General features: G+C 39.7%; 1 protein-coding gene across 2 annotated transcripts in view; it reads right to left on the reverse strand.

Moving 5' to 3' along the window:
• LOC126458274 (adrenodoxin-like protein 1, mitochondrial) overlaps positions 1 to 25,723 on the reverse strand; it is a 67,580-nt gene that overhangs the window by 29,737 nt on the left and 12,120 nt on the right. For both annotated transcript variants that reach the window (XR_007585606.1, XM_050095203.1), the window contains exons 2-3: positions 22,702 to 22,753; positions 18,769 to 18,875 (exon numbers count right to left, since the gene is read on the reverse strand). Coding sequence is in view for 1 of the 2 variants with exons in the window: in XM_050095203.1 (XP_049951160.1) it covers positions 18,769 to 18,875; positions 22,702 to 22,753 (159 nt within the window). In the remaining variant the exon portion in view is untranslated. The remainder of the gene's footprint in view (positions 1 to 18,768; positions 18,876 to 22,701; positions 22,754 to 25,723) is intronic.

The raw sequence follows: 25,723 nt of genomic DNA on the forward strand, positions 1-25,723 counted from the left end.
TCCTTAATGACAGAGCCAACTTCCCTAGGCTAAGCAATTTAATGTAAAGTGTTCAAGAATCAGAGTATAGGAAAATATGGTTGAATCAGCTGAGAAACTTGACAAGTTGGACAGGCCATAACACATTTCAACTTGTTTCACACTTACTAGCCTCAGGTGAACAGTATTATACATTTTGTATGAAAATACTTTAATGCTTGATCACACAGTGAAGAGAGAAAAGACCTGATATTTTCAGGGATGTAACTGAGGTAGTGACATAGATACTATTCTTCTTCCCTGAAATATAATGACAAGGACTGTCAACTTTCCCTGTATGAACTGATGAACACGATTAAAGCCAACTTTCATCCAACAATAAAAACTGTGAAAACCCAGTGACCAAGAATCCAAATAGTGCCAATTATATGCTGCAAAAGTACAGGATACAAAATAATTTGATTCCTGGTTCCAGAGGAAGAGCAATTCCTTCACACAATTCAGGAGACAGCTGAAACTTATTGTCAAAGCCATTTGGTTCCAGGTGTTCATTAATACACAATACTCACACTCGATCATATCTACGAAAATTACAGGGAGCTCATTTCAAAGATACTTTGCTCTTTTATTGACACAGTTTTCCTGAAGAAAAAGTGCACAAATGATACAAGGAAGACAAAGTTAACTGCAATTGCACAAGACATTATGGGTGATGTGAGCCAAAATTAATTTCTTTCATCATTGCAAATACATATGATATTAGAAATTTACAAAAAGTAAGACTCCTGGAACTTAACTGATGTGTTGGTGTTCCTGAGATTCCATTCCACATACAATGAAGCTTCACATTTGAAGTATCAACCATCATGAATCTAACTCTGAAAGTTAATGGTTGACATTTCTCTCAGCGTGGATTTCAATGCATGGACATTTGATGGTTACAGCATTTCTCTCATGATGGGAGTCAGTGTTTGTGTCACCCCAAAATTTGTGGTTGCTCCAGACCAAAAATATCCACGGACAAGGAAAAATTTTCAAGTGTAAATAAATAATCTTGCTGAAACTTGGCAGATGTGCAATACGTATTTTTTCATTTTTGCCCAATTTCATTTTTAAGGGGTAAAACACACCCTGAAAAGTAATTTGGCATATTAGGTTTAGAGGGAATAACTACAAAACCCTGATATATAAAAAACACATTTCGCATAAAAGGTGAAATGTAATTAATATTCTTGAAAACTGTATAACTAACTTAACAATAACATGAAATTTTGCAAAATACCCCACCGCCATTACTTAATTTTGTAAAATGAAAACTTATGTTACAACAAAAATTAAGGAAGCTTTCATGCCACATCCATTCATCTGTAATAAAGCTGGTTTCTCTGGTACTGATTTTGGAAAAAAAGGCCGTACACAATGTGCTGTCAGAGTATCATCAATATACTTAATTACCTAGTTTTCTTTTATGTTTTAAATTAATACATTACATTTTAAATTCATGTCTTTTTTGTTTTTAGTTTACAGGTTCAGAGGTGTCTATTTTGTTAGTTGAAAATAATAAGTAAATCATTATTACGATACAAAATGTGTATCTTGAAGTTTTCCCAGCGTATTGATTGGTCCATCATATTTCGGGCTTGCAGCTGGATCACGTTGACATCTTGGCACGATATTTCGGCTAACAAACATGCAGCCATCTTCAGGTGAGTACGAGACTGAAGATTACTGGTGCGCGTCGTTCTATATATAAAGAAAATTGGCGCGGCGGCGCCTGCGCAGTGGAGAAGGCTAATACCGCGCCCCCTATCTAATTTGGCATGCTCTGCAGCAGAAGCGGGCCGCGCATGCGTAGTGGTGTACCTACATTTGCGCTATCTGTCGTAAAGCGCCTTCGCGCAGCTGAGGCGCGGTAGTCGAAAGTATAAAATCAATTTTCGTCAGCCGTCGCACTAGATGCAGACCCATGTCTCTGAAGCGATTAAAGAAATTACAGGATCCCATGCTTTATCCATCTGAAAGCCGCCGTCTCCATTAATAAGATCTTTTGCCAATCGTATCTCCACGGACTCCTTGATAATGGATTCCCAAAAAGATCTAGTTGTCGCTAAAATTTTTGTTCCACAATAATCCATGGAGTGTCCCGTCGAAATACAGTGTTCTGCTATGGCTGATTTGTTGGGCTGTAGTAGATGTGTGTGGCGCTTGTGCTCCACGCATCTTTCCCGTACTGTACGAGTAGTTTGGCCAATGTAGGATTTGCCACATTGACAAGGGATCTTATAAATACCCGCCTTCCTCAGACCCAGATCGTCCTTCACAGAGCCAAGCAAAGCCGATATTTTCGTAGGTGGTCGGAAGATCACTTTAACACAATGCTTCTTTAAAATCCTTCCTATTTTAGAGGAGAGGTTACCCACATACGGAAGAAACGCCCTGGACCTGACCACCTCTTTGTCTTCTTCTTCTTCTTCTTCTTCTTCTTCTTGTTTCTCTTTACATTTCTTCTTTGTTACAGCTGTGCGGATTTGGCATGTAGAATATCCATTCTCCCTGAAGACGGATTGCAAATGTTCTATTTCTTTAGGAAGGCTGTCCTTATCAGATACCACATGTGCCCGGTGCACCAGAGTACGCAGCAAACCCATGGTTTAAAATTGATGCTGTTATATTATTTCTATAGTAAGAGATATTCTTCACACTAATTGCATTGAAAAACTGATGATATATGCAATGAAAACAATTATTGACAAAATAATTTAACTGGATAGATAAAAAATCTACTCACCACGCGGTGTTGGAACACACACATAAAAGATGGTTCTAATTGGCAAGCTTTTGGAGCCAATGGCTCCTCCTTCAGGCAGAAGTGTTGAAGGAAGAGGGGCAAAGGAAAAGGACTGGAAGAGGTCTAGGGAAAATGGTAGATTTCAGGAAAGTCACCCAGAACCGTGGGTCAGGGGAGATTTACCGCACGGGATGAGAAGGGAAAGACCTTACCATCCCGTAAGGTAAGTCTCCACAGACCCACGGTTCTGAGTGACTTTCCCAAAATCTACCACTCTTCCTGGACCTCTCCAGTCCTTTTCCTATACGCTTCTTTCTTCCCCTTCAACTCTTCTGCCTGAAGAAGGAGCCATTGGCTCCAAAAACTTGCCAATTACAACTGTCTTTTATGTGTGTGTGTTCTGCTGCCGCTTGGTGAGTAGATTTTTTATCTAACCACTTCAATTATTTTGATGATATATGCATCTTTATAACACACTGAAATATTATAAATCAGTGGACTACTGGTAATGTGTGTATTCCTTGGACAGAATACTAGTTACTGCACTTAGGAGTGTTCTACAGGCAAAGCAGAGTCACTGGCAGCACAAATGGCTGTTCAAATTAGGGAACGGCTGACAAACGAAGATAATATAATAATCAAATTAGCTATCCACACAAAATACAGAATGGAGCAAGAGCTGCCAACAAAATAAAACAGCAGTTAATAGAGATAAGATGAGCAATGAAACTACTGATCTTTCTAAGCATCACATATTAATTGTGCCTTTTGTTAGAACAAAAACAGAAACAACACAATAGGGGCACGCCAAATTAATGGAAACGAAAGCCTCATTTTGCATTGTGGAGAGGACAGGTGGACAAACAAAATTACTTAAGCAAATTACATGTATATGTCCTTAGTAAGACAGAGCATATGTTGCAACGAATACACCCCTATTACAGTGAAGCAATGACATTTCTAGCATTAAAAGTAATTTGCAACAGCAGAGTTATGAATTTTCTATTTGTCAACCTGTGCATAAGCACTCGGGCCGAGCTTGGCCAAAGTGTAGATCAACTGGACCAGATGGACAAATGACAGGTTTAGATATGTAGAAGTAATGCGGAAGGATACAAAGAAGCTAAAGGAGATATGAGTATTGTAATAAAACTAGGCAGGAGCAACTGTAATGTACAATTGGCAAAATGGACAGCTTGTTGTAGTAGGGAGTTTTGAGGTACACCCGGAAAGTAAGTACCATTTCATCCTACAGTCACTGCAGCAACAGTGTCTTGGTTATGCACATTCACGATCACCTCTCTGGTTCACTGCCTTCCCAATGATGTCATTACAGCCAGATTGCGATGTGTTTACCTTTTCTTAGTGATCGATCAAAATGTTTATGGCAATCTTCGAACTCACTGACTGTAGCATGTTCCATAATATGATTTTTGAATGCAAAGAATGTTAAGCCAGCTGAAATTCATTGCCAACTTGTACAGATTTATGGTAAAATGTAATGGCTAATGGAACGGTGAGAAAGGGGGCAGATAATTCAATGATGGACAAACCAATGTTCATGACAGGTCAACGTTCTTGTCAAGTCAATGTTCATGACAAAGGATAGAGCGGGCGGGCTCCTGTCATCAATGCTGATTTGGTGGAGAAAGTTAATAAGAAAATTCATGAAAACTGACAGTTCACAATAAGAATTCTTTGTGAAGAGTTTCCACAAATTTCAAAAATTCTTTTGCATGAGATGGTCACAAATCACTGAAATTTTCACAAATTGTTTTCTCACTTGATTCCAAAAATGCTTACAGATGTCCAAAAAATGAAGTGACTTGATAGTGCTTTGACATTTTTCACCCAGCACAGTGATGGAGGAGAGGACTTCATAAACAGAATTGTGACCAGTGATGAAACTTGGGGTTTGTCATGTCACTCCAGGATCAAAATAACACTCGATGGATTGGAGGCACTCACGATTCCCCAAAAAATAAAAATATCTAGTCAGCACAAAAAAAGGAAAAAAAATCATGTGTACTGTGTTCCGAGACAGACAGGGCATTCTCTTTGCTGAGTTCCCTCCCAGATGTGAAACTGTCAATGGAGTACAATACTGTGAAACACTGAGAAAAGTTTGACATGCAATTCAAAACAAAAGGTGTTGAATGCTCAGTCAACACACAGGGTTACTTCTTGACAACAAATATCCACATTCTGATGGCGCCACTACAAAACCTTTTTCAGCAATTTGGATGGGACCAGTTTGACCATATACCACAGGGCCACAATCTCGCACCTTCTGACTACCACTTGTTCGTAAGCAAGCATTATTTTTGGAGGAGAGTGATGATGACTAAAAGTCATCAGCAGTGGCTGTCTTCACTGCAGCATCTTTCTACACAGAGAGCATAGAAAAGTTGGTTTCCCACTATGACAAGTGTCTGAACAACGGAGGCAATTATGTAGAAAAATTGTTTAAGAATTGCTCTTTCTTGTAAAAATATATTTTGGTTTGAAAAAAGTTTTTATGGGTTTTTTCCAAAATAATACTATCTGAAACTGTGTCGTATAAATGGGTAAGGAGTGTGCCAAGGATAACACTACAATCCAGAAACAGTTGGTTTGAGTACAGAGCCAACGTATTGCTGAATGTGAGGGCTTACGAGGACAAACGTCACTACTGAATGTCAAAGTGCTGAAGGCAGAATGGAAAATTTATCAAAAAAAAGAGTCCAATTCGTCTTAAATGAGTAACAGAGTAGATAAATGCTTTTGAAACTAAGCCCACTGGCAGCAGATGTGTAATTAACGGCACAAATTTCATAACGTTGATCCACTTGAAATTGTGCACCATGTAGAATTGCTGAAACCTGCCAATGTTCTGGGTTTGTGAAGGACCATCTTTAAATAAAGCACTCAGATGATGTATGGAAACTCGAGTGTACCATATCTAAGGAGAGCATGCTTTTCAGCAGTCAGACAGACATTTGATAGGCATTGTGGTGTTGACAATGCAAGTTTCTGTTTGAATGCATGAGTGTTTTTTGTCAAAGGTTTGAGTGTAACAAAACCATGAATCCTAGAAATTACACACAGGTTTTTGGTCTGAATTTTTGTAGCCAAACAGTGTGGAAGGAAAGCGAGATGTAGTTTTGGAGAAAAAAGAAAGAAAGAAAGAGAGAGAGAGAGAGAGAGAGAGAGAGAGAGAGAGGGAGGGAGGGAGGGAGGGAGGGAGGGAGGGAGGGAGGGAGGGAGGGAGGGAGGGAGGGGGAGAGGGGGGGGGAGGGAGAGGGAGAGAGAGAGGAGATTTAATTGCTTGAAAGCATGGTAATTAAGAAAAACTAAGTGATTTCAGGGAAAATTTAAATTGAAGTCCCAAAGTTCATCTCTTCAAGGCTTAGCTGTTCCACACACAAATAGTTGCATTGGTGTGACATTTAATGGTCAAAATGGCTGCCTTTGAACTACATACCAAATTCAAGACATTTCCAGGAAAGTGATTTTGTAAACATCTCTCAGGTAATGTCTCAGTGTTGTCAAGGCTCTACATGTGCAAAGGTCTAGGCCCTGAAGAGTTAGTTTTTCTTTATTTTTTTACAGAGGTAGCCGGATTTTTTCACAAAACACTTCAATTTCCCCTCAAATCACTATGTTTTTCTTAATCATCCTTTTTCGCAAGCAATTTAATCTATATTTTTGCCAAACTACCTCTCACGCTGGTCATTTTGTTCCCGCATTTATCTATTTCCCACTCTTTCGGTTATGAAAATACAAAAACCTTTCCTCCATTACCCACTCCTCATTTGGCAGTGAAAAATCCGACAAGAATCTATTGCGCAATTTATAGGAGTCATGTTTTTGTTACACTCAAACATTTGACCAAAAAAGAAAGAGCCAGCCACTCATCATTCAAATGTGCTCCTTAACAACTCTCCTGTCCCCAATTTCTTCAATCTGTATATTGAGCAAGCAGTGGAGGAAACAAAAGAAAAATTCGGAGTAGGTATTAAAATCCATGGAGAAGAAGTAAAAACTTTGAGGTTTGCTGATGACATTGTAATTCTGTCAGAGACAGCAAAGGACTTGGAAGAGCAGTTGAACCGAATGGACAGTGTCTTGAAAGGAGGATATAAGATGAACATCAACAAAAGCAAAATGAGGATAATTGAATGGTCAAATTAGGTCGGGTGATGCTGAGAGAATTAGATTAGGAAATGAAACGCTGAAAGTAGGAAAGGAGTTTTTGCTATTTGGGGAGCAAAATAACTGATGATGGTCGAAATAGAGAGGATATAAAATGTAGACTGGCAATGGCAAGGAAAGCGTTTCTGAAGAAGAAAAATTTGTTAACATCGCGTATAGATTTAAGTGTCAGGAAGTCGTTTCTGAAAGTATTTGCATGGAGTGTAGCCATGTATGGAAGTGAAACATGGACGATAAATAGTTTGGACAAGAAGAGAATAGAAGCTTTCGAAATGTGGTGCTACAGAAGAATGCTGAAGATTAGATGGGTAGATCACATAACTAATGAGGAGGTATTGAATAGGATTGGGAAGAAGAAGAGTTTGTGGCACAACTTGACTAGAAGAAGGGATCGGTTGGTACGACATGTTCTGAGGCATCAAGAGATCACCGATTTATTATTGAAGGGCAGCGTGGATGGTAAAAATCGTAGAGGGAGACCAAGAGATGAATACACTAAGCAGACTAAGAAGGATGTAGGTTGCAGTAGGTACTGGGAGATGAAGAAGCTTGCACAGGATAGAGTAGCATGGAGAGCTGCATCAAACTAGTCTCAGAACTGAATACCACAACTACAACAACAACAACAACAACAACAACTGGGAGGGAGTCATGATTACCCCCAAAATTTTAACCTTTTGGCTGCTATAGATGTCCCTGCCACTTGCCGAGCTGAATGCTGCATCATTATTGCCTAATGCATCTTCCTGTGCTACGGACTGTGTGTTTGGGTTTCTATCCGGTCCGGGGCTACCTGTGTGGCCTGCCTCACCCTATGCTGAATATTTCTGGAGCGCTATCTCCAAAGTCTTCTCCTGCCACATTAAGATTTGTCACAGCCAAGACAAACAATAGTGTAGGTGCAAAATTTGTTTCTGACCTGAAGCTTTGCTGTAAATTTACAGTTGTTACAAATCTGCACAGACCTAAGGCTGGTCTTTTTTTGGTAACCCATTCTAAAAGTTACTATCACTTTCAGATCCTTCGGATTTGAAAGCACTATCAATTAGACCACTTGTTGAAACAAGACTGTATACAGTGTCACACCTGTTGACAGACAGCTGGGGCTGTTGCTTCCACAATCTGCAGGACACTGAGTAATTCACTCCCAGTACTGCCAATCACACCTTCATGGTTTCACAACTAAACACTTGTCATTTCCTTTACTGAACAGATGATAAGAAAAACACTGATATCAGTCCTGGTGAATAGTAAGATTTAAAGTAAAGTTGAATGCAGTAAAATGAGATCACAAAAGACAAGGGTATCTGAACATAAGTAAGCAGCCAAGTGGAAAGTCTGTATTATGATTAAACTCATCAACAGCATCCAAGGTACCTGAACGATGGCATATCTACACTCGTCAGTAGCACTCAGTTGTCAACAATGATATCCATGTTACTCGTCAATAGCACTGGAGAAGTTGAGTGGGACATGCTAACACATCAAAAGCAGTCTACTGGGCTGCACTAGTGCTACACCTGCTCAATCATCATTTCAAATAAAAAGCACATCTCCAGTCAAACCATTTAACGCCCTCTTATTAGTACACAAACAATATTCAGTTAAAATATGGCATTCTGTAATGATGATGCCACACATTCTGTAGGCTCATCACGACAAAGGATGAAGCCATGGGTTGAAGGGCAGTGCCCACTACACAGATGAGCTAGAAAGATTTCATTTCATTTCATCTAGCAACAAAACCAGCTAAGTCAAAGACAGCCTATTTTTTTCAATAAGGATGCAAACTCTCAGTCAAAACAATGATCACAAATGCCCTCTTGTTTTGTGAAAATTTATGCATGATCAACCCCCTTTTTTGTTATTTTAGGTTTTGACTTTGCCCTTTTTTTCACTATTTTATACAATTTTGCTCTTTTTTATGAAACTGTACTCTTTTTAAATTCCAAAATTTTGTTAAAAAGCAATTAAATGAAAATAAAGTGACACTGCAATCATTTTCCTTTATAGCAATACAAAAGCATTTTGACAAATTGGATAACACAGAAAGAACAACATTAGAAAACTGAGGCATATACAAAATAGGATTTCTCTCAATGAAAGTTTGTATTTCACTTAGCTCTTTAACATAATAAGAAGAAAATGATAGGCAAATAATCAAACATGTTAACAGAACCCTTATTATGATAGACACTGTTCATTCATACTGAGTAACATTGTTATTTTAGTTCAACTGGCTCTCATTTAGTTTACAATATCGGGCATTTCACATAGACCACTGATGCAATATACACATTACACTCCACAATAACAACAAAATACAAGCACTCATGAAACAGGATTGTTTTTGTGCCAATTATAGTATGAAGTCTGTGAATACGAAAATTTGTGCGAAGGACTGCTGTTGCCAACATACAAATGAAATATTATGACAGCAAACAATATACAACATAAGTAATTATTTTGCCTACAGACATGGCCATGTTGCAAGATTCCAAAGAAAAATGCTGTGGCATGAAGATTTTTATTCATTCCTTGAAATGGCAGTTTGAATTCACTGCCTGCAAGCCTTCACCCATTCTGTTGCACAACAAAGAATTCAATGCTCTGTAACATGAAAACATGATAGATTTTGAAGTATATTCTTGTTTCATCTTAGTGATAAATTTCTTCTTTAGGAACTTCCTGGCAGATTAAAACTGTGTGCCAGACTGAGACCTGAACTCGCGACCTCCGCCTTTCGAGGGCAAGTGCTCTTCCAACTGAGCTACCCAGGCACAACTCACGGCCCATCCTCACAATTTTACTTCTGCCAGTACCTCGTCTCCTACCTTCCAAATTTCACAGAAGTTCTCCTGCAATCCTTGCAGGACTAGCACTACTGGAAGAAAGGATATTGCAGAGTTTTAATCTGCCAGGAAAGCGCACACTCCACTGCAGAGTGAAAATTTCATTCTGGAAACATCCCCCCCGGCTGTGGCTAAGCCATGTCTCCGCTGCAGAGTGAAAATTTTATTCTGTTTCTACTATAAATAAATAACTTTAACACATCTCTGTAAATTTTGTGACTGGCATTTTAGATACTAGACACCTCAATTGTAAATTTGAATTAAATGATTGATAACTGAACAATGTAGCAAATGCTACTTACCGTAAAGAAGACACGTCAGGTTGCAGACAGGCACAATTAAAAGACAGGCACATATAGCTTTCAGCCACGTGAAGTGTGCTTTTGTGTGTGTGTGTGTGTGTGTGTGTGTGTGTGTGTGTGTGTAATCTCTACTGACGAAAGGTGTGGCCAAAAAGCTACATGTGAGTGTCTTAATAGTGCCTGTCTGCAACTTGACGTGTCTTCTTTACGGTAAGTACCAATCTCTCTCTTCCTTCATTTTCAGATGTTCCTACCTGGAGTTTCCATTGTTTGACTGATGATTCAATTGTCTTTAAGTGTAAACAGGGACATGGGAAGGATATTAGGCACACAGTCATGACCGTTAACCTTACATTTCTTAGCAGCACATAATCAGTGACGCAAGGGGATTTGGTCTGATCGTAGGAGTGATTGTTCAGTTTCTCTTGACATAGTTATTGACTGAACAGTACACACAGTCATGGAGAAAGAGGAAGCCATACTGGCTTTTTATCACACAACAGCGTGCTTCTACAAAAAATCAGACCCACAATGGAAAGGCACCCACCCAGTACGAACTGTATTTTTTCCATCCAATAAAACAAGGGTTCTTTTTTTTCCGTTCCATAGATTCGTGCTGAGGAGATCCTCGTGGATGTGGAACATGTTGTTTGGTGTTACTGGGGTGAGTCAAAGATGACCTCAGTTTATGGAAGGCAGGGGTATAACAGATCCTGTGCCAATGTGGCAACATGTAGATTGACAAACAGTGTGCACCCCTGAACATCGATGCCAAGAACATCAGCAGCACACTCAAGTTATGTATCCCAACAAGTTGGCGGTCACAGAGCTCTGTATGTCCATGACTTATGCGATGGAACATGAACCCTGCCTGGATTAGCACAAACTTCAGAATATTGGGACAGCATCACTAGACAGACACTGAAAATATGTATCAGGGACAATCTTAAACTGGGACTACAGCTATAATCTCAGCAAGGCCTGAGAATCAGTACTGGGTGTAATGAAGAAGACACTGAGCAAACACAAAACTCTGGCAGCTAGGGTGGACAGAGTAACTATACCCAAGCTACCGCCACTGGGCCACCTTGCCAGGCATCGCTGACCAGACGGCAATGCAGTTGCTGCCTCAGACAACAATGCACTCCCTTAGGTGTGATGAGCGTACAGAACAGCTCACAGGAGGAGGGGATATAAATTACTCTTGCACCCAAAGTCAGTTAGTCAGGACACCTGTCGATGGCAACATGTCTGATCACCAAAATACTGTGCCCACTGGATACTATGAAAGAGCACTACACCCATAGATTTTTCAATCATCAAATGAGTTGTTTGAAATTAAGTGCAAAATTACAGTAACCAGCTGGAAACAAGTATTATGATTTCAGGATAATAAATTCAGTTATCTGTGTATATGAGGCAGTTGCTAAGCTGCACAAAGTGATAAAATGGAAGGATTTATTACCTTTCTTGGGAGTGCACAAGTTTCTTGTGCAGACAAGAGGAAGTATGTCTATGAACTTAACTGTGTGATGAAAATAATAGGAATCAATATGGAATGAATGCAATAAGGACAACTTTGTCAAGATAAGACAAATTTAATGTGGCAAGCTGGGCATGAACAACAATATGTCACTGAGGCAGCAATGTCAAATTGTACTTCAGTTTCTCTCTCCCCATCTGAGGCCTATTAGTATGAAGGAGAGAAAGGAGATTGATCAATGGGAAATAGAATAAATGTAAAATAAAGTTGGAAGCAATTACTATACCAATAAACAAAGGCACATACCAAATGACAAGAGTAAAGTGGATCTGAATTAACTAAAATCAGGCTACACACTTATGAGGGCAAGAACTGGGGTAAGGTTCAAACAAGATATAAATGCTACAAGATTTTGAGTGAAATGGCAAGGTATTCTACAAGGTGTAGTTTCAGTTTTCACCTTGAAAAAATAAATTTACATAATGAATTATTTGTTTGCAGGTACATGTCCACAGTCCTGGTACACACTGAAATCCCACAACACAATACCATAGCACTCTGCTAAAGTAATCAAAACAAAAAGATACTGCCAATTTTTAAACCAGAGAAAGGCTGTGCCATTTGGTTTTGCTTAGTGCAGTGGCATGCTACAGTACTGTGGCATGGGATTTCAATGTGTACCTGCAAACCAAAAATTAATAACGTAGCCTTATTTTATGAAGGTGGAAATTAACACTCTGTGTCTACTTCTTATAGTAACATAAATAGAAAACAGTGGTGGGAAATGAGGTTATAGGAAACCTGACGAAAAAGGAAAGTTGCTGGTTGAGAGTGATGAACTTGGGAGCTTTGAAAACAATGGCAAATGAGAAGTAATATTTATTATTTGTTTTACTTATTATCAGGCTCCGTGAGATCATGCAAGTCAAGACTGCTTGGATTAAATCAGCTAATCAGCACAAAGTTCACAGAATGCTGATTAGAAAATTTATAAACAAAGAACTAATAATACACAAGATCACAGTATATGAATAAATAACACACTACAGAGAGAAGTGATCAACCACAGCAAGGAACTCCTGTGGAGGAGAGGAAAAGTTGGCTTTAGTAGCAATTAGGGAGATAAATGAGTAGGCTAATAAGTCATGATTGCAAAGAATACTAGCAGAACACACAATGGTCCCCACATGCTACATAAACAGATGAAATGTGTTTTAAAGGAAAATGGCATCAAGATTCCAAAGAATCACAATTCTACCCAACAGTAGCAACTTATGCCCACACTTAATGTTATTCGTAATATCTTTTAGCTTTTAAATCTTTATAAAAATAATACAAACAACAAAATAAGGAATTGCCCACCTTGGGGACAATCAGTACCCAGTTGCTGGGCATGCCCTGCAGCATCACTGATGGGATCCAAGTGCCTGCTACCAACTAGTTCCCCTGAAAACTGGAAATAGGAACCCCCTATCCAATGTATCCTCAAATCCTGCCCTCGTCCTTGACTATCTCTGTTAACATACAACGCCACCACTCCTCCATTTTCTGACAGGACGTTAAACCCCAATCTACCTTCCTTTCTGATCTTTATTAATATATATGTTATTTATTTGTTTTCCCCATTATTTTCTTTCCTCCCACCTACTCACTGCTTCTCCCCCCCCCCCCCCTCTCTCTCTCTCTCTCTCTCTCTCTCTCTCTGTCTGTCTGTCTGTCTGTCTGTGTGTGTGTGTGTGTGTGTGTGTGTGTGTGTGTGTGTGTGTGAATTGCATTATTCATTCCACTTTCCAGTCCTCTCCCTCTATTCATCTTCATTTCTTACTAATTTTCCACAGTGCTTACCAATATGCCATCTTATACCACCTACTCCCTCTGCTGTCTCCCCCTTTGTCTATCCTCATACTCACAATAGGTGTGCCCCTCTCATCCTCAGGTCTGAGTGATCTAGCCTTCGTTTATAACTTTCTCCAATCTGTCCCTCTTTCATCCATAAATGAGGGCCAAATAATTCCAAATGCTAGGTACAGAGTTTTACTTTTACACATGTCCACTGGTAGTACTGCAATTTCGTCCCCCGACAATAAATAACAACCAGCTATTTGATGTCAGCAATTTTATAGTTTTCTGAAGTAAATTTTCAATTTGATACACCCACAAAGAAAGGCTTTATGTTTTAGTGGTTATGTGCTAGATCACAGATACAAAGGTCTGAGGTTCAATCCTCAGTTCTTCCCACAATTTTTATCTGCCACTTTTCACTCCGGTAATTTTCAACAATGTGACATGGACTAAGTTTAGCCATGATTCGGAGCCCATGTTAAACTGAAGGCCTCCATATTACTCACTCAATAGAACCACCCCAAGTTAAGCCTTGTGGCGTCCAAACCACCTTTTGAGTGAATTGCCTTAGCACAAGCATTTAAGGTAATTGTGCTAACTTATTATCGTAACTGTGCTAACTTACCATATTGCTATGTAAGACATACACACTTGGTATGACTGTTCTACATATTTTATTATTAAAAACTGCAGTCTACACAGTGAGACGGGGGTAGGAGAGGAATGGGGATGGGATGGAGAGGGAGGGAGGGAGGGAGGGAGGGAGGGGGGGAGGGGGGGGAGGGGGGGGGAGAGAGAGAGAGAGAGAGAGAGAGAGAGAGAGAGAGAGAGAGAGAGAGAGAGAGAGAGATTGGTTGGCTGGATGATTTGAGAGAGGGATTAACAGCAAGGTCATCGGTCCCATCAGATTAGGAAAGGAAGTCGACCATGCCCTTTCAAAGGAACCATCCCGGCATTTGCCTGAAGCGAATCAGGGGAATTGTGGAAAAACTAAATCAGAATGGCCAGATGTGGGTTTGAACTGTTGTCATCCAAAATGAGAGTCCAGAGCATTAACCACTGTGCCACATCACTCAATGAGCGATGAGAGGGGGAGGGGGAGGGGGAGGGGGAGGGGGGGGAGGGGGAGGGAGAGGGAGAGATATGAGCTAGCTACACAAATACTGTGCACCATATTGTCCTTAATGAAAGTCACCTCTCTCGACAATCGCTTATTCTAACGACAATGATAGTCCACACCTCATATCAACCACAACACAATGCAGTCAAAATATTCATTAACTTGAGTTTAACTAAAAGCTTTTAAACATTGAAATTACTAAATTTTTGTAGATGATACACATATTTTCATGAACAAATTGAACATAGGCACTGCATGAGAACACTGGGAGCACACTTGACATGGGTGTTGCAAGCTTGATAGCTTGCTCGGGACGGGGCACAGACCGACTGCCTGAATGACATCGAATTATTTAATATGAACAAACTGTTATTTCGGGAACTACACAATCATTTGAAAAATCACTGGGTTAGGTTCTGCTGCTGAGGATGGACTATAAGAATCAATAAAAATTCAGTATGTTCAGTTGTGCATAAAATTGAGGTCTACAAAAAATTAATGGCGAAGATCGGATTTTAGCAAGCATAGAGGTAAAATCTCCAACGTAAAATGGAGCTATTTCTGAAACTCAGTACTAAATATCTTTTAAATTAACGAGTTTCACATAAATTTAAACATGTTATCTGCAAGTTGAACTGCCAATCTTTATAATTAGGGGTGTCACTACAACCAGAAATACATGTTTGATAACAAGGTTTTTCTTACCACACAATGATGTGGAATGTTCAAGTAGGTATAACTTTTAGTTATAAGATGCCCTTTTTTTCCCTTCAAAAGTAGGCCCAAAAACTGGATGTCTTACACAGCAGTAGCTAGTTAAGGTAGGTACCTATTATCTCCATTCATTCAAAATTTCTACATTTCGGCTTGAAGCAATTCATTGTTAGCTTCCTCGTGAATTTTTACCATTCCAGTTGTATAGAGTTCAGTGGATGCACCTGCGCCATTGTATACAGTTTTTACATTGTTCATTCAAGCACCAGTTATTGTTGTGTGTGTTTAGTATGAAGATCCACTCATGTCATACCTATACTGTGGTTTCATTTGCAAAATATTCCTGAAAAACAGCATCACTATACTATTGCATTTAAGCTGCAATTGACTGCATATGCTAAGGAGCACAGAAACAGGGCTGCAGAAAGGCATTTCAGGCCACCTCCAACTGAAAAAAGTGATAAGAACTTGCTGGAATCTAGATGTTTTAAAGAAAGCACCTTGCAGTAAACATAATCTGACAACTGGAACTGCTACGTGGCCCATACTTTAAGCAGAACTCATTACTTGGATTTTAGAGAACAGACAAGCAGGAATTTCAGTTTTAACGAAAATGATCATTCATCAAGCAGAAGCAATATCAACTAACAAAGCAGACAAGCTGGAATTCCAGTTTTTTTAAAAAATGATCATCAAGCAAAAGCAATATCCTCTAACAAAGGGATTTTCGACTTAAATGGATCAACATCAGGGTGTTAAAGATTTATGAAGAGGTCTTGGCTTTGTATGCAGACCAAGACATAAATATCACAGAGGCCAGACAAATGCGAACAAAAAATTGTTAAATTTCACTGATTTGTCATTAGTGGAAGCAGAAAAGTCTGAACTTTCATAAATTGGAAATTTAGATTAGACTCCGCAAATCTTAGATGTGCCTTCTAACAGAATTGTGGATCCCAAGGCACAAAAAGCATTACTGTTAAAACTCAGGGTAGGAAGAGACTTAGTACACAGTCACTTTATCCAGCTGTGCTGATGGCACAAAATTGCTGCCACTTTTGACTTTTAAAAGAAAGAAGCTTCCTAAGGAAAAATTACCAAAAGGAGTATTTGTCAATGTACACAATAAAGGCTGGATGGATGAATGGAGGAGGAATGAGATCGTTCATAGATAAAATTCAGTCGAGGTGACCTGGACGCCTACTAAAGAAGCCTGCTCTATCAGTATGGGGTCAGTTTCATTCTCACAGAACAGAAGATGTTAAAACAGTTGTAGTAAATAAGCTGACAAGTCAATTACCATGCAAAATATCTATAATAATAATAATAAGTTTTGGAGTGGAGTACAACTAACAACTTCCATGAAGTCTGGTGGTCACAGGCTCCTGCACACTGCTTCATTCACTTGTAGTTATTTTTACAGTGATGTGCAACAGGTGGGAGTACTTGTGCATAAAGAAGAAAATGAACGTTCGCAGATGTGCACGTGAGATTTCCACTGAGGAAAAATATTTCTCCTGCAGCTAATATACATTAAACATTAATGTACACAATAGTAGCTGGTGGGTTTGAAAGGGCAAGTACAGTAACTGATTTTCCAGTAAAACTAGAACCAGCACGTCAAATACATTACCTTGAATAATTAGTATAAAAAGAGAAACAGTTTAAATGGGGTTTTGAATAGCTGAACACCTTTCACATGTACAGGGTGTCCGAAAAGTTTTTCCCTGATTACATAAATTGATAACTCAGGCTAGAAGTAAGATACAAATATGAAACTGGTGTCTAAATGTTTATAAACTATCAAAGTTTTTTTCACACGTCAGTAAACTTCCACTTGAGCACCCTTGGTAGCACGTAGCACATCTAGGCAATATTCAATTTCCGTCCACACATTAGCCAACATCACTGGAGGGATCGATTCAACAACTGTGGTTATTCGTTGCCGCAGGATTTCAAGATCTGGTACATGTGTTCAGTAGACCTCGTCCTTGACGTAACCCCATAAAAAGAAGTCTAACGGGGTTATGCTAGGAGAGCGTGGAGGCCAAACCGTTGGCCCATCACGACCAATCCATCGCCCAGGAAAGGTCATATCGAGATAGGCACGGACGTCCAAACCCCAATGACGCAGTGCACCGTCTTGCTGAAACAAGATATCGGGGTGATACTGAAGCAGCTGAGGAACAGCATACAGTTGCAACATATCCAGATACACTGCCTCAGCAAAGAAGAATGGCCCGATAATTCGATCGTGTAATAGCGCACACCAAACATTCACCTTTGGACTGCCTCTGCTGCACTCCACGAACTCGCAGGGGATTGTGAACCCCAAATGCGCACATTATGGCGATTCTTCGTCGGAAAAGGCAATTCGTCTGAGATAACCATCATCGTCCTCAATACGTGATAGCATTTCTACCGCAAAGTCATATCGACATGTACTGTCATTGGGCAACAATGGAAGTGGAAGTTTACTGATGTGTGAAAAAAAACTTTGATAGTTTGTAAACAATTAGACACCAGTTTCATATTTGTATCTTACTTCTAGCCTGAGTTATCAATTTATGTAATCAGAGAAAGACTTTTCAGACACCCTGTATACTACTTAATGTACAAGATTTTAAAAGAAACAAAGCGAAAAAGAAAATTGATACTAACAGAAGCTGAAGTCATGAAAGATGCAATAGTTTCAAATACGTATTTTCACTTATATTACAGTGAATATTTGTACTATCTCTCTTTAGGTCACAGTAGTGATCCACAAGCTCTTCACAATACACCAGTATCAATTTCCCAGCATAACAAGTATGCACACCATACCAATTTATAAATTTACACAATACTAATTCTTAATGACCAACAACATGCGCCTACACTGACACTAAGATGTCACAGGTAAAACAATCACTAAACGATAAGCACGTACAGACACAATCCATTCACTGTGGGCTCAACCACTGTTTATGAATTATTAGTCTTGTAGTAATAAGTGATTCAAGCCTGACGGTATTTTGCCATACAAGAACATTCAACTAACAAGCGAATCTATGTCTTCATTTCCATTAAATTTTTGTCTTGTTTGCACCTAAAATTAGCTCATGATCATCCTCCTCCTCCTATATGATTAACCAAATTCTCTCTTCTTTTACCTTCTCACACTTCTTCCAACGTTCACTTCCCTCAATTTCTGTATCATTTTGCTGTGATTTTCTCTCCTTTTCGATTGCTACTACTGTTAAACATTTCTATGATTTTTCAATTAATTTCCAATTTTAATTTTCACTTAATTCAGTTTTCAGCCATTATCCATCCAGCACAATCCCTGCATCTTATTACTACTAATACAAAATTTAAACAGTCACCGCATAATTACACTGCTTCTTCCATCTTTTTACATCTTGGTAACATCAACTTTAGTGTGTGCCCCCACACAGATCAACTAAAATTAGTATAGAGAAATAAATTTAATAAAAAAGAATAACACAACTTGCCTTCCATCTCAATTCCATATCTATGAGCCAAATATAGGACATTGTCACCAACTTTCCCTCTTACTTTTATTTCTTTTCCGTCTTTATCTATGAATGTCACATTAACTCTGAAATTCAAAACAAAAATAATTAATAGTGTTAAATATAAAACAGGAATAATCAATCAAACCACCCTTCATCAACAATAATAAGTATGACAACTAGACTACCCAGTAAGTGCCCATTAACACATTCCCTGAAGTGCACAACAAAGCACACACTATAGTGAAAAGGAAAAGTCACGTGCTTACACATGCCACAAGGTGCTCAAATACAGCTTGCAGAGAAAGCATGCTATCGTGGCGTCAAGTGCTAAAAGTAAATTAGTAGTTCTTGTGTTCTCTGGGGCCACTTCATTATATGCTGCAGTAATAAACATGAAAAGAATAAAACATTAATTAAGGATGAAATGACAGGAAGAGTGGGGAAGCTTGAGATTTCTTCGAAAATAACATCTGTATAACAACAGACAATCATTTCAAAATTAAGGATGAGTGAGTATACTTATCAGCTTGTACTAGATCTTGTGCAACAGAAATTAACAACACAAGACAAGATAATGAGAACATCAATTACTTAGTCTGAGAAGTTTTGGGCAATTATAAGAATCCATGCCACTGGATCGTAGTCTATCAAATTATACTTTTTGTAAGTAAACATCCTCACTGCCAGCACCACTTTTCATTCAGGTCTCCATGACATATTTCTCAGTAGCACTGGGAACAAAGTTTTTATTTTCTTTTTAATTTTTTCCACGACTGTCTGTGGCCTACATTCTTTTAATGTACTGCATACTTTGTTTAATGCTGTTGTGATAATCTTTATTTCTAATGTCAAAAGAACATGGTTTCATTTCTTACTGTCAAAACATTCATGTGTTCTTTGCCCCAAATTGCGATATTCTACCTTCTTTCTTCTCAAAGCCACTTTGTGAGTGTGCAGTAGGAGCATCAAAGTGTATAGCAGCAGATGTCTTCACTTGAAGGTATTTGTGTGTCATAATATGCACTTTCACACATGGGCAGGTTAGGGATAATGAGTTTAGGCTGCCTGCACAATTCTGTGGACTCTTGTGTACCAAAAGAAAAGTGTTAACAGGCAGTAAGAAAACATCCCACACATGTAAACTGAGAAAAATACATTCAAAAAATCACCAACATATATGGATTCAAGTACTGAAAGACAGTGTTGATTCAAAATTTTATTCAAATGGCATGAGTTATGAGACTGTATACTGTACTGTCTGGTTCTTTCGTGGAAAATTTTTCAAATTGTCAGCAGACATGATTTGAGTAATATAGCTGACACATTAATGACTCCTGCAAGAGACTATTACATCAGTTACATCTCAACACGAAGCAACAACATTCCATAAAAGATAATTACTATGTTTCTACATCTGGAATCTGTAACCAGATCTTGAAACGGGGGCTACTTCAATACTGTTACTCCCCAAGATAGTATCCTCAGCTGACACTTTGGCAGCTCCTGGAAGCCAAACCACCTGAATCAATGACCAGTACACCACAGTAGAGGGAAATGTCGAGCAACTTGCGGCAAACATAGAAGTTATCACAGCACTGGGGAACGACTGAGCACGCAGATCTGCGAGTAAAGCATAATGATATCATGGAAGGTGAAATATAACATCATACCAGTGACAAAGCAGAGTTTTGTAAGGAAGGCTAGGTACAAGGCAACATTAAGTATTCAGGTGTTGAACCAGAAAAAAAAGCATTTGAAAGGCACAGGTGCGGAAGTCCGAAGTCACTAGGAGAGCTGACAGTGAGATAAAACCAGGAAACATGATATCATAGCCATCCGCACTGCCACAGAGCGTACATGAAGTGCCAACATGAATACTCCACCCTTCTTAACAAATGACTGGCTGTTGAGTAACGACTGCGCAATGCATACTCTCAGCCATAGTGTCAGCTGCAGCAGTCCAATAAGAGGAGAGGCTATGGATGTTGACCCTTGGCACGACTAGCTGTCTTCAATCGTTTATGGAACCACAAGTCCAGCTGGAAGGACATTGTTGTTGCTGCTGCTGCCAGCTGCACTTCCAACTTCCGAGGCACAACTGATGGGGCGCAGAGGCCACCGTTTCCCAGTAGGCCTTCTGGAGGTCTGATCCGTGAGACCTGGTATGCTGTTTGTCATCCACATTTGAATGAGTGGGTGCCGCTGCAGCTCCTCCTGTTCCTGTGGCAGTCACCAATGCGGCTGGGTTCTGTCTCCTAAAAGCGTGTCTGACAGCCAACCCCAAGTAACTCCTGAGTGCAAATCTGCGATGCAACAAGACCACTTTAGAGATTGATACATAGAGACAGATGTCGCAAGTTGACAGCTATCCTGTGACATACTGCTGCCACCACCCCATGCTTCGTTGCACTGGCCATACTGCACATCCTGCACATGGTGGCTTTCTGCTGCTGATGAGGCATAATCCGCTGATCCAACTGTGGCATGATGCTTTGAAAGACAATCCAGTATTACTGCCTAATAAATGTATTATTGTAAATGAAGTTTCCCTGGCACTCTCAAATGTAACTAGGACCTCACCATCAGACATCTTGCATGCTGTTCCTGAATACTGTATGAATCTGGGACCGGAACCCTATACTATCACTATAAAAATATTCTAATACTTAAAAAATTAAATTCATGAAAAATTGTAGGTTATTTACCTACATGACTATCACTGCCTTTCTGTAATGCAATGAGATTTAGATTATTCGGTTAACTATGAATTGCTCCACCACAATTGTTTTTTCAATGCTGCTGTTGTATTTCGTCTGAATACTGCTCTAATGCGGGGCTCCATGTTAGTCTATCCTGTGAAAGCCTATTCATAACTAATCTCTTCTTTCAGTCAAATGGTGCCACACATGCATTTTCTCCCAATCTGATTCAAAACCACCTCAGTAGTTATCCAATCTTCCCATCTCCAACATTCTCCTATGGCTCCACATTTCAAATTCTTTGAGCCTGAACTGTTTATTGCCCGCATTCCACTTATGTACAAGGCTACAATGCAAACATCCTCAAATACTTCTTAAAATTCAAATTTATATTGATGTTAACAAATTAAATTTTTCAGAAATGTTTTTCTTGTTATTGCCAATACACATTTTATATCCTCTGTACTTAACCATCATCACTTATTTTGCAGCCCTAACAGTAAAATTCATTTCTCACTTTTAGTGTCTCATTTCTGAAACTAATTCCTGTAGCACTGCACAATTTAATTCAACTACATTCCATTACTCACATTTTACTTTTGTTGTTTGTCTTGTACCCTCCTTTCAAGACACTCCAATCGACTGCTCTTCCAAATCCTTTGCTGTCTCCAGCAGAATTATAACGTCATCAGCAAACATCGACACTTTATTTATTTATTTATTTATTTATTTTTACTGAAATTTAACTCTCTCTCCAGCTTTCTCCTTGGTTTCTTTCCCAGCTTGCTCCATGTGAAATTGTGTCACTCCCTTTTCAACTACCACATATCTTTCATGTCCTTCAACTCCTAACAACTCTCTGGTCTATACATGTTTGTGGATAATCTTTCTCTCTCAGCAACCTTTAGAACTTCAAAAAGAATATTCCAGTCAACATCATCAAAAGTTTTCTTTCACTCTACAAGTGCTAGGACTGTAGGTTTGAATTTCTTCAATCCACCTTCTAAGATCAGTCCTATGGTCTGTACAGCTTCGCATGTCCCTAATTTTCCCCAGCTTTATAAACTTTGTGAGGACTGTATTTTGATCAATGCAGGCAACACTGAAAACAAATTAATGCATGTTTTTATCTTTCGTTTTTGTTATGATATTGCTCATCAAATGTTTTAGATACAACTTTAATTTCTTAAGTTTAAAGTAAAATACATACACTTCTTCCTCAGACTGTGGATCTTTCCATTCATATTCTCCATGGGAAACACCTGCAAATACAAACAAACTAATAAATCATGTAAGATCTAAATGATTATATGTACAAACTGCCTATTGGCTTCTGTCTCGGGTTCTTCGACCGACGTTCATCTAATGATTTTTCTGACGTTTCACCAGCACGGGTGGCTGGCATTGTCAAAGCTTCACCCTCCATTGCCGGTGGTGAACTGGAGCCGAGCTTGCGGGCGTAGACTATATGTACCTGGCGCGCCAACGTCCGAGGGCTTCTCCGTGGTCATTTCCGGTGCGGTTCTCCTCTTGCTACCTGCGACGGTCGTTTGCTGCAGTACGGGAAGCCAGGATCCGTTGACCTTAAGGCTTTCCTCTTTCTTGTTCAAACTGTTCGCGTGTTTTTGTATTTCTACAGCTTCTCTGAACAAGCGCGTGTGATAGTGCTTCTCTACAGCCAGAACTTCCGTGTCAGCGAATTTTATTACGTGGTCGGTCTCATTGAGTGCGTGCTCTGCCACGGTCGATTTCTCCACCTGCCCCAACCTACAATGTCGCTTATGCTCGTTGATCCTGGTGTTGATGGATCGTCCAGTCATTCCGACATTGTAGGTTGGGGCAGGTGGAGAAATCGGCCATGGCAGAGCACGCACTCAATGAGACCGACCACGTAATAAAATTCGCCGACACGAAAGTTCTGGCTGTAGAGAAGCACTATCACACGCGCTTGTTCAGAGAAGCTGCAGCGAACGACCATCGCAGGTAGCAAGAGGAGAACCGCACCGGAAATGACCACGGAGAAGCCCTCGGACGTTGGTGTGCCAGGTACATATAGTCTGCGCCCGCGAGCTAGGCTCCAGTTCACCACCGGCAATGGAGGGTGAAGCTTTGACAATGCCAGCCACTCATGCTGGCGAAACGTCAGAAAAATCACTAGATGAACGTCGGCCGAAGAACCTGAGACAGAAGCCAATGAGCAGTTTGTCAACAAGTGGCCACGAAAGCCTTAACAATTTTGATTATATGTACTTTCTTGTTAATATACTTACATATTTCTTCAGATGAGACAAAGCATGGATAACTTTAGACAACAAAAGCAGTAACTCCATCTACACTCAATGAACCTACTATTCACCCCTTAAATGAGCCCAGTGATTATTATGGGGTGCTGCATATGTTGTAGAACTGGTAACAGAGATTCATGTCATCCTCTACTAGTGACATTAGTCATAGCAGATACATGGTGTGTACGGAATCTGCAGCAAAATGAGTCAACACAGGGATGTCGCAGAAAGGAAATATTGTGTTTGGATGTTTGCATAGGCACTTCTACATTTTGTTGATATATCAATGTGGATTGTCCAATGTGTTATGTCTTGTCTATGACAATCATTTCAAAGCCAATGGGAACTGCTGCTGTCAGTGAATGAACGTCCATCTCAAATAGTTTCCAAGTGAACGTGGGGAAGGTAAATGCAGGCGATGGGCATTTGGAGTTGGATATCTCACAAATGATTGTTGCTCACAGTGGTGCATAAAACCGCAAGTCTTCAATGGGCTAAATGACTCACAGAAACCAGACAGCAGTTGACTAAAGGTTTGCACTGAGGTACAAAGAGTCATGATTTAGCTTATCTTCAAGATGATTAGTGTATCAAGGACCCAATGAGGAGTTTAACCTGCAGTGTGGAGAGCATACAGTTTAGGCCAGAAATGGTCTATGTTGTTTTGGGGATCGGTCTCACCCCCTCCCCCACCATGACAACTACTGGCTTGATCATTCAATTACTGTGAACATAAACCAGGATGTTTATTATAACAGTCTAAGTGAGAAAGTTTTGCCCTTTCCTCTATATCTTCATAATGAGTATGCTGTGGACACACCCTTCATCCAGCTGCATTTATATGTTCTCTGTCTGAAGCCCCAAGTCACACCTCAACTCACCTACTAAATTACCAGGTTCTAATCATATGGAAAATATTTGCAACTATATTTGACGCATGTCACTCAGCATCATCACAATTTGATAATTCCACAGGACTTCAATCGATGAGTGGTTTCAGCTCAATATAGCATACCTGCATAAACTTGCAGTCTCTCTTCCTCGCCAAATTGAGGTTACTATCATGGCTACAGGTACTTGTAGATGGTACTAGTATGTCATTTCCCTTATGGTGACAAATTTTTTCCTCTGTCCCCCCCCCCCCCCCCCCCACACACACACACACACACAAACTGCAGCAGATGCTGGAGGGTAATGGCTACCATAAGCAGCTGCTCCCACCTTGCTTTCCCCAGTTCCCGCCCCCATCCACACATTAGTATATACCTCAAAGTGCGAGAACTACGTTGGTGTACACAGCTGTGATGTCTTCCACTTTTAACTTCAATGAAAATTGCTCTCTGGTACTACATCACTTACTACTACCAATTTTAGTTACTAATAATTACATTAAATATGAAGCAAATGTTAGCAATAAAAGGTTCTGTGTGAGGGAATACAGAAGCGTCCGATCCTACCCATCTGCTTTGACCCATGACGTTACCAATATGGTGGAAACGACCATTCTCAATGTTTCCAATATGGCACATATGATGTCATTACATAAACGACAACAAACATGAAAATAAATACAAAACCAACACACACATCTCTCTCCAAAAATATAATCAAACTAACGGGACCAGCACGAGAAATTGGGGGGTTTTTGGGTGGGGACAAACTAAACATAGACACATACAGACACACACAATGGTCCCAAACCACACAAAACGACAACATAAAAACACCACAAAATTCCCAAGTTCTGCTACACTTACAATATCAACAGGAATCGGTCACTTCCCTTCACCTACATAGCTCAACCGCAATTGTCGATACCGCAAAATAAAAACAAACTACTCCAAAAATTATAAACACACCGCAACTATCGTTACCACAAAACCAACACCTAAAACAACAAAAATTGGAATCGGACACTTCCCTTGACCTATATAGGTCAACAGCAAC

Source organism: Schistocerca serialis, chromosome 2 (assembly GCF_023864345.2).
Source record: "Schistocerca serialis cubense isolate TAMUIC-IGC-003099 chromosome 2, iqSchSeri2.2, whole genome shotgun sequence".
NCBI classification, from domain to species: Eukaryota; Metazoa; Arthropoda; class Insecta; order Orthoptera; family Acrididae; genus Schistocerca; species Schistocerca serialis.